General features: G+C 33.6%; 1 protein-coding gene across 16 annotated transcripts in view; it reads right to left on the reverse strand.

The window, feature by feature from the left end:
- Positions 1 to 13,485, reverse strand: part of Mycbp2 (MYC binding protein 2, E3 ubiquitin protein ligase) — a 231,364-nt gene that overhangs the window by 143,901 nt on the left and 73,978 nt on the right. For 15 of the 16 annotated variants that reach the window (XM_026788403.1, XM_026788402.1, XM_026788401.1 and 12 more), the window contains exons 18-20: positions 10,110 to 10,217; positions 3,884 to 4,003; positions 1,180 to 1,261 (exon numbers count right to left, since the gene is read on the reverse strand). In XM_026788403.1, the coding sequence (XP_026644204.1) occupies positions 1,180 to 1,261; positions 3,884 to 4,003; positions 10,110 to 10,217 (310 nt within the window). The remainder of the gene's footprint in view (positions 1 to 1,179; positions 1,262 to 3,883; positions 4,004 to 10,109; positions 10,218 to 13,485) is intronic. The other variant, XM_026788400.1, reaches the window with a different exon arrangement.

The raw sequence follows: 13,485 nt of genomic DNA on the forward strand, positions 1-13,485 counted from the left end.
CACACACACACACACACACACACACACACACACACACACACACACACTTGTTTGGTTTTGTTTCTGAGACAGGGTTTCTCTGTGCAGTCCTGGCTGTCCTGTAACTCACTCTCTCAGTAGACTATGCTGGCCTTGAACTCATAGAGGTCCTCCTGCCTCTGCTTCCTAAATTTTGGGATTAAAGGTATGTGCCAGCACTCCCAACACAGCATTTCATATTCTAATACGTTGATTGGCAAGTATTTATTTGTAGAATGATATTAATGTACCAAGTCTGACTTTACAAAGGGTCTTTTCACGACATACAACGCAGGTTTTATCATGTCTAACTGCAAAATCCTTTCTTTCACAAGACTTCAGTGTGATTACCAGTTAAATATCAACATTAACCATTGTAACTGTGCTAAACCTTTATGCCATAAGTCTTCAGTGAGAAACAGAACAGTGTTGACTTATTCTCAACACACCTTACAGAATCATTGGCCACTATTATATGATGGCACAGAAGTTTGGTGAGTTAACACAATGAAAATTATAGGGTTTACTTAATATCTAGAAGAAAAATATAAGTCCTTTCTTTCAAGGAATATAAATAAGAAATCGTAGATGTCCCTTTGATTCTGGCAATGACTCAACTTCACATACTGACTATAGAATGAGAAGTGAGGCATAATGGAAATTAGGCTCTTATACAAACTCAGCTTCTGAGTTAAGGCTGACTAGATAAACAAGTCTGCTCTCTATAGACCTAAACAACATGGATTTTCTTCACAATGACCTACTGCAGGCATACAGAGCTGATTTACAGTACTAAATGTTATCTTTGGATAACTTGGCGTATTCAGTACCTTTCCTACCTCCAGGAGGAACTTGTGAATAAAATGTAACTGAAAAGAATTTTGTAGTAGTTCTAGTCACTCTTGTACCTAAAATACTATCAACTATTCTCATTAAACTACAAAATAAACTACCTTCCATAAAACTCAACCACACAATCAAAAACCACCAATAATTCTTGGGCATGTTTGCAAAAGCAGAAGTGCATTATTTCAGTGTACACACACTTACATACACACACACACACACACACACACACACATGCGCGCACAAACAAAAAGAGGAAAAGAAAGGGATATGAGAAAAAAGATTACACTACAGAAAAATAAAGCTAGTCAGTACCTGGAATTGACATCCCCATGTCCCAGTTGGCCATGCTGCCCATATCCAAATGTATAGACGTCTCCATTTTCCATCAAAACCACTGAAACCAACAGTTTAATAGTTTTATTATAAGTATTTTATATTGTTATTATTGCAATAATAAAAGCAATATAATTTTCACTGTTAAATGTGTAGTCATTAAAAATAGATAATAAAAAATAAGATGAATGAGTGATGGAAAGGCAGCAAACAATATAGGGAGGGTTATCCAACTTACATGACAAGCTTTGAAAAAGCCACGTGGAAACCTATTAAAGTAGACGCTCCTTAAAATATACACATATAACAAGAATTTAAATCAAGTTACCTTACGGTGGAGGGACAATACCACAACTAGACAACACACGCTGACAATAATAATAATAACAACAACAATAACAACAACAACAACAAATAGAAACAACCCAATGCCAGGAATGGGTCATTTCTTTTTTAGCTCTTGTCCATTGTGGTCTCATAGAGTCCCTCTAAACATTTTAAGCTATTGAAAATTCTCTTAGTTTATCTCTAAAAATTGATGGCAAAACCCTACTGCATACTTGCACATACTACATACCTTAACCATAAAAAATTGAAAAGTCAAGCAAGAATGGTTCTTGAGGATTCACCCTCTTGGCTAGCTTTAACAGTGATATATACACACTACCCACAGAGAAAGTAATCATCACTGTTACCTAATTTAGAACCATTTGAGCCACAACAATGACCATTTGGCAAGATAATCCTCCTGGAACAATAATGGCATGATTTTTCTGAAGTAACCAACCACTTTTGGATTATATTTAAGACTCACTTCATGAAATAGAAACCACACCTGACACCCTTAACAGGGCCAACCTGTAGCTAGACAGATTATAGACCACAGGGGAGACTCTACTATTGTTACTGTGCTAAATGGACATAATTTATTTAGCAAAAATAAATCCGAATGACTTATGGATATACTCATGGATAAGGGCATCTCTCAACTCCCACCAGAGAAGCTTCTTTTGGTAGTAGATGGCAGTTAGCAAAAAGGACCACAACTGGCCAACCTGCAGAGATTAAAAGACTTCAGAGTTCTCAACCCTAAACGGGACATCAATAAACTACCCTTCCATACAAGGCTAAGGAATCTTCATGGAACAAGGGTAGAAAGATTGTAAAAGCCAGAGATGATAGATGACTACAAAGAAATAGCATTTCCTAGACACAAAAGGGCAGGTGTATTTAAGGACTTTCAGTGATTGTGACAGTATGACCAAGATCCATACAAGGCCACGACAGACAAAATCTCAACATGGAGCAGGGGAGGTGGGTATGAAGTCCCATCACAAGCACATGAGCTTTTGGAATTTGATAGCATTTTATTTAAGGATGTAAAGCCTGGTAGGTTAACTACACTTCAGGGCATGTCTTTGGGCAATACAAACTTGACTTAATGGGTTAAAAAAGAGAAAGAGAGCCAAAAAAGGCTGGGTGGGTATGGAGGTAAGCAGAGATCTGGGAAGATTTGGGGGATGGGGAAAGTGAATGTGATCAAAATACATTGTGTAAAATTCTCAAAAAAGAAAAATATTAATTAAAAAATAGGTAAGAAAGGTGTGGCAGTGCACACCTTGACTCCCAGTCTTTGGAAAGCAAAGGCAAAAGGATCTCTGTGAATCTGAGTCCAGCTGCATCTATACAGTAAATTCTAGGCCAGCCAGGAGTACACAATAAGATCTTGTATCAAAAAATATACAATATAAAAATTAGGCAAGAGTAGCTTACATAATTCTACATTTATTAAAAAATTAATAAAATTTTATTTCTGAAGAGTATTTTATAAGTCATAAAATTCATGCTTCTCATTATACACTTTAAAACTCTGACAAATACCATTAGATAACATTAGCATTTAGTGATACATGTTGGTTTATCTTCATAATGGGTAAGCACATATAAAATTCTGTTCTCTAATATCTAGAATGTTAGAGGCAAGCAGGTAGGGTAGTCTCTAAATGACTATAAACAGCCACAAAACAACAGAAATTAAGATTTGTGGGAGCCTAGCCAGTTTGGATGTTCACCTTCCTAGACATGGACAGAGTGGGGAGGACCTTGGACTTTCCACAGGGCAGGGAACCCTGACTGCTCTTTGGACTGGAGAGGGAGGGGGAGAAGAGTGGGGGGAGGGGGAGAAAGGTGGGAGGAGGGGGAAACTTTTTTTTTCTTTTTCTCAATAAAAAAAAGATTTGTGAATGTCTTATCTAGGGAGAAAACATAGATTCATTTTTAATAGTGTAACTTAAGCTATTTAAATGGAATGCCAATAATTTACTAAAATATATTTTTAATGATATATATATTTCTACTTTAGCACTAATAAAACATGGGGTAATATTATAAGAGACAGGGATTTTAGAATTGAATGGCACTTCAGGAATTATTTCATCTCCAGTAACTTCTTGAACTGAATTAGAGAGTTTATCAGCAGACAAATTAGAAGCTAGATCTGGTGACAAGTACAGTACTCTTTCATCATGCTATAGTTTTTAAGAGATTCTGCAATTATAAAAAACTTATTAACTTGACAGATACTGTGCCTTGACATGCAGGCAACAACTTATAATTTATCAATTAGAAGCAAGGTATGCACAATTGTAAAAATGAAGGTATACCCCAAAGTTTCAGCTGCTACCTGAATGGTGAAATCCACAGCTGACTTGCACTGCTCGGAGCTCACAGTCAAACCTCACGGAGCCCGGAGGATAGGTGGTGATTTTGCTTGCATCCTTTTCCCCTCTATCTCCACTTCCATCTGAAAACGTTATAATTAATGATAAAACCATTATTCAGATTCATAATAATTTTTTTAAATACTTTACAATGGAAGAAAAAAGAAAAAATGTTAAAAGGAATAAGCAAGAAGACCCTGTCATTGTTAGAAGTGATAGATCAAGAAGCTACCTGCAAAGAGGACAGTCTGAACAAATATATATACATCTATGCATATACAATATCTATACACATAAATGTATATATATATATGTGTGTGTATTTCAGTTACAAATACTATTAAACAAATATAAATAAAAATAGGATTAAGGTATAAATAAAACCTAGTCAGCTAATTAGCTGTGTAATGAAAATACATAATTAAGTAACAGAAATAAAATTTGAATGTGAAATTTAAATTTGATATGGAAAAATTTAGTCTGCATAAAAATAACAACATGCAAAGTCATTTAACAATAATTTCACTTAGTGATACTGTTAGTACTCACTATTTACAAAATTCTAGTAGACTCACAAATGACAGGTTTCTTATCCAGCTCTCAGAAAGGCTCTTGCCTTTCTCTCTACCAGGACGGCAGAACTCAACTAAACTTAAAAAACTGCATAAAGACCAAAGATTTTTACTGAAGATGCTGTAGGTCAATGGCCTATTCCCATTCATCTCCCTCCCTTTCCTTCCCTCCATATTCTAGTCTGTGGCTTTCTTCTGTCCCACTCGCTGTAGCCCACCAAATCTTCTTTCTATCTTTATTCTTTTCCTCATATTTGCCTCTCAACTTGCTTTAGGGTTCTTTCAACCACTGTCCTCTACATATGATTTAGAAATGTATGATATTCTAACCATAGCATTCACACTCTAGAATATTAAAACTTGAAGTTGGTAATGTGTTAATCAGACTGACAGCTTGCTTTTTGAAACAAATATGACCTTTATATCAATACTCAAATTCCTTTCACACAGTACTAATGAACATCTAGAAGGAATTTCCACAGGGCACCTGTGCTAAAGCACTCCATGGTAGCATGGGAACGATAAAGAAGTGTATACAACATGAGACACACATTTTAAATACTAAATATGAGAACATCCAATTATTTAGTTTTCATTTCATTCACTCTGTTACTTTCATTACTATTTAGTTAACACAAACTTTATCTAAAGTGTAACCTTCTTTGTAAGACAATGGCCTTCATCTTAAAAATTTGAATACTTTCTAACAACCTTTAAATACTTACTAACACTAGGGAGTAAAACCTCACTAATTCGGAATAGTATAAAATGGGTAGGCCCATGTGGCTTACTGAAGAAGTATTAATATCAGGATATTTAAGTTAAAGCTCAGTTTTGTTATCTTCAAGCAATACAGATTACAGATTAAATACTACAATGAAGAAAATATGCTCCCCTACATCAGACTTCAAAATAGGTCAAGGTTACATTAAAATGTAGCATAAACATGAAAGTCCTTTAACATACAAGAATTAACTGCTGGACCCAGAGGTTGAAGGCACGTTGAAGGAATCCTTCATTTCTTGAGCCCTTGGTTTGAAAAGCTAGTGATTTTAAGACAGGTTTCCCCTTAAAAGTATGACCCTGGAAATTCAGAGGAAGAAATTACTTAGAATTTTTTATTAAAAAATATCACAAAACTAGACCGGAATTAGTGAGAGGTTTTACTATAACAGGATAAAAAAAAAAATAATACCTCTTTTGCTAAGTTTTCTAATGTGGGTTTGTCTATTAAACCATAGAAAAAAACAAATTAAATAAAAAGTCCTAACACTTTCAGTCCGGAGGAAATATATCCCCCATTTAAAGGCTTCTCTCTCATCTGGGAAGATGGTAGAATACATTCATGACCTCAGGAAAAAAAATAAGACTATGTTTTCCAAAGTTTACTTAATCAGACACTAGATGGGAAGAATTTCTATAATTTCCTCATAACTGGTAAATATATAAAATTATTAAAAGCAAGAGTGATTTAAAAATCACATTACTTATTTTCACATTTTACCAGACTTAATGAAACACTTTAAATATTAGTCCACTTTATATGAATGTATTTTCCACTTAGAAACTTTTACCTTGACTTTAAGCTTTTTCTCCTCCTATGAATTAGAGGCTAATTTAGATACAAATCCCACAAAAGACTATAGCATCAGAGAAGAGAAAATATTAAAGGCCTAATAATTTAGTAAATAAAATTCATGTTATTAAAAGAAAGATTTTTATTGGAGAAATCAAAATTCCATTTAGAAACTTTTTGTTAAGTGTTCATGTAAAATGCATCCTATATATAAAACCATACCTTAATAACACAGATTGTGAAAGTATTAGTAAAAAAAAAAAGATGTGTCTTAGTCAATGGCAGACTTTTAAACACGCACACACACTGGGATTTGATATAAAAATATAATTTAATTATAATAATTTAGGTTTTTTTAAAGTTTGGAAAATGTAGTCCAAATCAAGAATCAAGTAAGTACACTTGAGTAAGGTCAAATATGTTCAAACTCATTACTACAAAAAGATTAATGAGCAGCTAAAGAACTTCATTTTGTGTTAGAAAATAATGTAAGTCTGAATAGACAGTTGGCATGTGCATAATTGTCTTTTTTAATCGATGTTCAAATGTATCTAGCATATGATATTAAATCTATGAAATCTTGGCAGATACGTGTTTAAAATGTTGCATTTATCTTCTGTGACATATCTGTGTAGAAGACAGAATAACATCTAAAGGACTGGATACCATATAAATTTTTACTTCAAGCCATGCATTTTTGAGCTAACCTTGGTCATACAAACCTAAAACTGATCATGGAACACAGTGAGTGCTTTGAGAAAAATCATTAAATAAACACAAAGAGCAGCAGTACCTGCAATATCCTAAGTACTTTATTTGTGCTAAACATTATAAAACTTTCGGTGCCACAGTGGCTAAGTGGTTAGACTAGAATCCTAGCTAATGGTGTAACAACTAGATATTGGACCTTTTAAATTAGCTTTCCCACTTATCAAACAGCAATAATGGTGCACACCTCATAATATTCTTTTGAGGATCAAGCAATTTATAGAAAGTATTCAATCAATATTTACTACGATTGTTCATTGTTATTTGCTTAATCAGCATAACAGTCCAATGACATAGGTATTATTTTACCATTTATTAATATTCAAAGGGTTATGCAACCAGTCCAATGTCACAAATGGTAGAACTAATTTATAATTTGAACATAAATAAGGGTCATGTGTGTTTTTTCTTATCATCAAATCACTGACACATTAAATCTCTAGTTAAAAAAATAAACTATAAATTCTTTACACACTTAATAAAACTGCAGATTCTGTACATTCAAGAGAATTCTAAATCAGAAGCTAATAGTGCAGTTAAAAGAGTTGAGGCTAGCATTCATGGTGGATTTTCATGTGCAAATATAATACATGCATGTCATATTTAAGATAGTCTTTATAGTAATACAGGTTGCAAGTTACTTATGCTAATAAAATAAAGATATGGAAGCTAAAGAGACTAACAAATTTATGAACTGGTGTATAGTTGTATAAAACTGAACCATAATCAAGGTCATAATATATCCAATATATTCTACAGCACTCCCAAACAGAAAGAGCAGAAAATATTCCCAGGTGCTTAGCAGAATGTCTTCAAAATGTCACACCCAGTCACTCTAAAATAGATTCAAAGACTATTCCTATAATAATTCAGATGTTCCTAACTAGATATGACATATCAAAAAACTTCCTTGATGTTCAGAAGTAGCTGGAGATAAAGCTAATCTAGGAATTATTTTAGAAATCTAGCTTATGATCCCATTTTCAAACAACCTATATATGTTACGAAGAATTCTACTCAGCGATTCAGTCTTACACAGTCGAGTTTTTAATCAAAGTCTGCCATGCTGTAAGTATCTCTGAGCTCCGTGCAGTTGACCAAACGCTCTTCAGCTTCCCATCTTAGGAAGTAGTGCTGCTAATAAATCTAGTTTTTAACCCTTAAAAAGCTACAGGGCAGAAAAATAACTCTTATCATCCTACACTTGTAACCACAACATATTTTATAATTATACTTAGGTCAGAAGACAACAATTAGCACGGTGAACTTCTAAGTGGATAAACTATAGGCCAAAGTAATAAAAGAAAAAGTGTATAAAGGAAAAATATTAAAAGATAGTGAAATGTAATAAGAGCAGTCAATAGAAAGAGAGGAATAAAAGACGGGACAGTGAATAATAGCCGGCCAATTAATATAATAAGCAAACAAGAAGTAGTGAGTGGTAAATTATCATTTACAAAAATAGGACACTATCTCAATGTTAACACTACATTCATTCGGGAGTAAAGAGATGAAACTGACTTAATCTATAAAACCAGGAAAAATACATAAATGAACAAACAAACCTGGCTCTCCACTGGAATGCCCACATCTGTCTCGAAGACTGTTACAGTATTAGAAAGAATAATCCAATGGCACACAAAAGTGATTTAAGACTAGCTTTTGTTTAAGAGTTTCTATAGTTAATAAGTCTATAGCATTAAGGGAAGTACTATTTAAATTTGTAACACCAGTCTACATTTAATACTATACCCAAAACAATTTTTTAAAGGTATGATTCATCCATAAGAAACTAAGATTTTAATCTGTCTCATGAAATGGGAATATATTATTCTACTTTAGGGAAAATCTTAGAATCCTAGTCATACATCTATTGATAAAAGAAATTAAGAACATCTGCACTAAAAGATGAGTATGATATCACAGATTCTGGCAAATAAAAAATAAATTTACATAATTTAAAAACTATTCTACAGATTTTCATATACATGAATTGTTTGATTACCCAGTAAATAAAGCAAACACAAATTCTATATTAACAAGTGATATTACATTTAAAACACTTAAGTTTGAACTCCATGTTTTGTCTGCTTTGAGTAGCAAACTGACAATCTGAGAAAGGCAAGTAATAAAGCTGGCACTATCAGTCACTTTTAAAAGTTAGTTTTTTAAATTTTTATTTATAGGGTGTTTATATTTATATTATATGGTGTTCTGGCTAGCAGTATGCCTGCACACCAGAAGAGGGCAGCAGATCTTACAACAGATGGTTGTGAGGCACCATGAGGTTGTTGGGTAATGAAATCAGGGACTCTAGAAGAGTAGCCAGTGTTCTTAACCTTTGAGCCATCTCTCCAGTCCATGAAAGTAATTTTTAAAAGATGGGTTAACGTCTTTCGGCCAAAGAAAAAAAGTAAGATATACACAGTAAGATTAACCTGTCTGTACAGAATAAACTTTCAAAATTTTCAACTATATCCAGCCCAACTTTAGACATTTTAGGAAACATCAGATATAATTTGGACTAGCTAATGAAGAATATCTGTTTCTCATGCTAGAAATCAAGATATAATTTATATAAAAAATAAAATTTTTTCCTCACTAATCATTTCCTGATATTAGCTTAGCTGCAATTAGTAGTTCAAAACTAGTTATAAGCACATCTTGGGATTATTTTTATAATCCAGACCTCTGCTTATGAAATAAATGATGCAGAAGGAGACTCTCCCTTTAGTAAGAACTGACCTCTCTTGAAAACTACAACATTTATATATTTTTATCCTCTACTTCTACTGCTTTCTATATGGCCCTCAGATAGCAAGTGAATTTATTTCTATATTCCTGTACGCTGTTAGCATTAAAATAACAGGAAAATACATTGGTAGTATTAACATATTTTATATAGTGTATTTAATAATTTTGTTAATGCTAAACCATATTAAAAACATTGAGAAGGACTAAAACACTACACTATGATCATCAAAAATCCAAGGATAAAGAATCAAAAGAGAAAGGAATGATACTTTTTACCTTTTTAAATTAGGACACAGGGAAATAAATGAAAGAGACACACTGTGAACACACTCCCAACAACAGAGAGAAGCACACATCCACACAGACAGCACCACTCTCGGTGTGTTCTTTCTCCTCAGGCTATCCACACACAGAAGCAGAGCAGCAGAGTCAGTTTGTGCATTTTCCCAGAAACAAAATCCCAGTGAGTGGAAGAGGCTGGGAGAGCATCCCACCTAGGTGATAAGGAAGACCAAATACCTTTGTGCTTGTCCCGTTTATGCTTTAGCTGAGCAGGATGGGATCTGAGTCTGGCTAGAGCCTGTTCTCGGTGGTTCATAAAAATAGGACCAGCAAATACAAGGGGGCCTGAGGAGAAACATTTTGTATGTGCATAGAAAAGCTCACAAAATGAAAACACTATAATGAATAAAAATAATTAAAGCAAACACGCATGAGAAAATTATTTTAACTGTTTTGGACTCTACTTTTTTCCAATTTCTCATCCCATAACCTATTCACTATCTAAGACATTACTGTCTCAAGTATAGTTTATAAAGTAAAAAATCCAATCTCATATTGTTAAAGGAACTGGGCATTTCCTAATAGTCTCAAACAGATAATCTAGACCTTCTACTAAAATAATCTTAAAAGTATTTTTCAATAACATATATTAAAGATTAGTAAACATATACTGAATAAAAACAACTTTGTTTCCTTTTGAAATAACAGAACACAACTAATTTTTAAGTTAATCAGTAAGATATTCCAGATAATTCCAGATCTTTATCAGCTTTTCTATAAAACCAAGGTGAAATTGTTACTGACATTTCTACATGTTGTAAAAGTATTATCAGACTAGATGTTCAGAAGCAAACCCTAAACACTTATGAGTGAGCACATACATAAATAAATATCTATGTGTAGAAACAAGAATAACCGAGATTGAGTCTCATATAAACAGTAGATAGGACTATCTACTTCAATTAACATTTTAGGAACATCTGTTAACATTCATTAAGCCATTTATTTCTGAAGCATCATTATATAAAATATAATCATACATATTTGTTACTTCCCTTTTTTACTTCTTAAGGAAAATATTTACAGTCAAAATAGCTTTAATAAAAATTTTAAAAGATCATTTTTTCCTGTGAACATTTAGCTTGAAAAGAAAAAGTAATTTGGACTACACTTTAAGAATATAAGTAGAATAATCAACAAAGTCTTCAAAATTTACTCTAAGTTTGAGAGTTAACCCATTAGCATTTGAAAAGATAATTATGAAGATATATAAATGCTGAAAATTTTTCATGACTCTCTACTGGTCTTCAATTTAATTAATTTCACTAATAATGGAAAAATTGAAACTACAGTCATAATAAATTTTAAATTTTACAGTTTAATTATATGGTATTCTTTAGCAAACATAAAACAAGTGAATAAAGAAACATCTAGATTATGTTCCTAGATTCAACAAAAAAATGAGTAGCACCAATACTTTGAAAAGGCAAGAAAAATATTTTAAATGATTAATTATAATACAAACATGAAAATTTAATGTTAGAAGAATTAAGTATTATTTCCTTATAATGCAGTAAATTTATATAAACTGAGCTCTATTTCTAAAGGAAGCAAAGTTCTTTCAATAAGAAAAAGTCTTTTTTACTCATTATGTATTGACTATGAAGTGACATATTAAAGAAATTACCATACATTACTCTTAATTACTTTCCATTAAAAAATAATACTGAAGGAATCACAATTTATAATATAATAAGTTATATTACCCCTTTCTGACTTTGGAGTCTAATGAAGATATTTTTACCTAGAAAAATACAGCTATTGATTTATTAATTAGTCTCTCACTAAATTTAATCTTTTAGGAATCTTCTGATGTATAAACACATACAGTACATTGGCTAGAAACCTAAAGCTATAAAACAGCATTGTATCTTGTATACTGAAATCGTTTTTCAGGTACAGAAAGCGATCATTCACTTACTCACAAAACTTTGACTACTGAATAAGTAGTAGATACTAGCTACCACAGATATAATTGTAAAGACGTGGGACCACAATAGGAACACAGAAATGAAAACAACTGTACGGTATTATATAACAAGTGCAAAAAAAAAGACATTCGTGTGTCATTCATGAAGAAAAGACCTATGTTCAATTTACTTGACTCAGGTACTGGAGCACTGGACTGAGCTCTCAAGGTCCCAATGAGGAGCAGAAGGAGGGAGAACATGAGCAAAGAAGTCGGGACCACGAGGGGTGCACCCACCCATTGAGACAGTGGGGCTGATCTATTGGGAGCTCACCAAGGCCAGCTGGACTGTGACTGAAAAAGCATGGGATATAACTGGTCTCTCTGAACATGGCGAAAAATGAGGACTGATGAGAAGCTAAGGACAATGGCACGGGGTTTTGACCCTACGTAATGTGCTGGCTTTGTGGGAGCCTAGCCAGTTTGGATGTTCACCTTCCTAAATATGGACGGAGGGGGGAGGACCTAGGACTTACCACAGGGCAGGGAACACTGACTGCCCATTGGACTGGAGAGGGAGGGGGAGAGGAGTAGGGAGAGGGGGAGAAGGGGGGGAAGGGTGGGAGGAGGGGGAGGGAAATGGGAGGCTGGGAGGAGGTGGAAACTTGGTTTTTTTTTCCTTTTCTCAATAAAAAAAAAGAATTAAAAAATGTGGAGTTAACTAGAAAAATGGAAAGGAAGATATTGCAGTTAAAAGATTTAGAATAACTTGAGAATGTTAAGCAATATTGTTCAGTCATGAAAAACCCTGAAACCAAAGTACAAAAAGGTTATAGAGTCATGGGAAATTAGTTTGTGAGCCTGGCATGATGGTAATCCTCTATAATTTCAGCACTTGGGAGGATCCTGACTTCCATCCAATCTGATCTATGTAGTGTGACCCAGGCTCAAAACAAACTTGTAATGTTAATAGAATAAACTTCCATTCTGCAGGTAATCAGAAGTTCCAAAATTGTTTTCAGTCACCCAACAAAGATATTCCAATTTAAGCTCCATATTCCAGTAAATATGACCAGAATACAGTCTAGTATGGGACACACACAACCTATTTAGAAGTTATGAGCAGCGAATATTAAAAAGAAACACATTAAAGGGACAGTGAGAAAAACAAATGTTGGAAAAGCAGGGATTGAAAGAATACTAGAAACACCACCTAAACATACCCAATAAAATACATGGAGTACTACAAAGTTCACCGATGAATAAAGGGGGTGTGCTGGAAATAGGAACACAAACAGATCCAAGCCTGCAGGGAAAAGAATGAGAACTGAACACGAGGACAGTCAAGATTCTTTTGATGTTAAATACAGAAGTGCTACTAATTAGAATACTGCATAAGAACTAGTTTGGATAACAGTGAATATTGGCTTGCAAAGGGATAATAATGGGGTGACGAACAACTGAACAAGACTTTTTGCGGCAACACTGAAAAGAAGAGGTGGTCTAAACTAAGATGGAAACAGTAGGGTTCTCAAAAGTTTAAAAAAAAGCTACTAAGGTATTAAAAAGTCTGAATGAGTACAACTTACTGGTGTATTTCAGTAGGAAGACAGTGACTAAAACAAGCCTGAAATACTACAAAAT

The sequence above is a fragment of the Microtus ochrogaster genome, unplaced genomic scaffold, assembly GCF_000317375.1.
Source record: "Microtus ochrogaster isolate Prairie Vole_2 unplaced genomic scaffold, MicOch1.0 UNK2, whole genome shotgun sequence".
NCBI lineage: Eukaryota > Metazoa > Chordata > Mammalia > Rodentia > Cricetidae > Microtus > Microtus ochrogaster.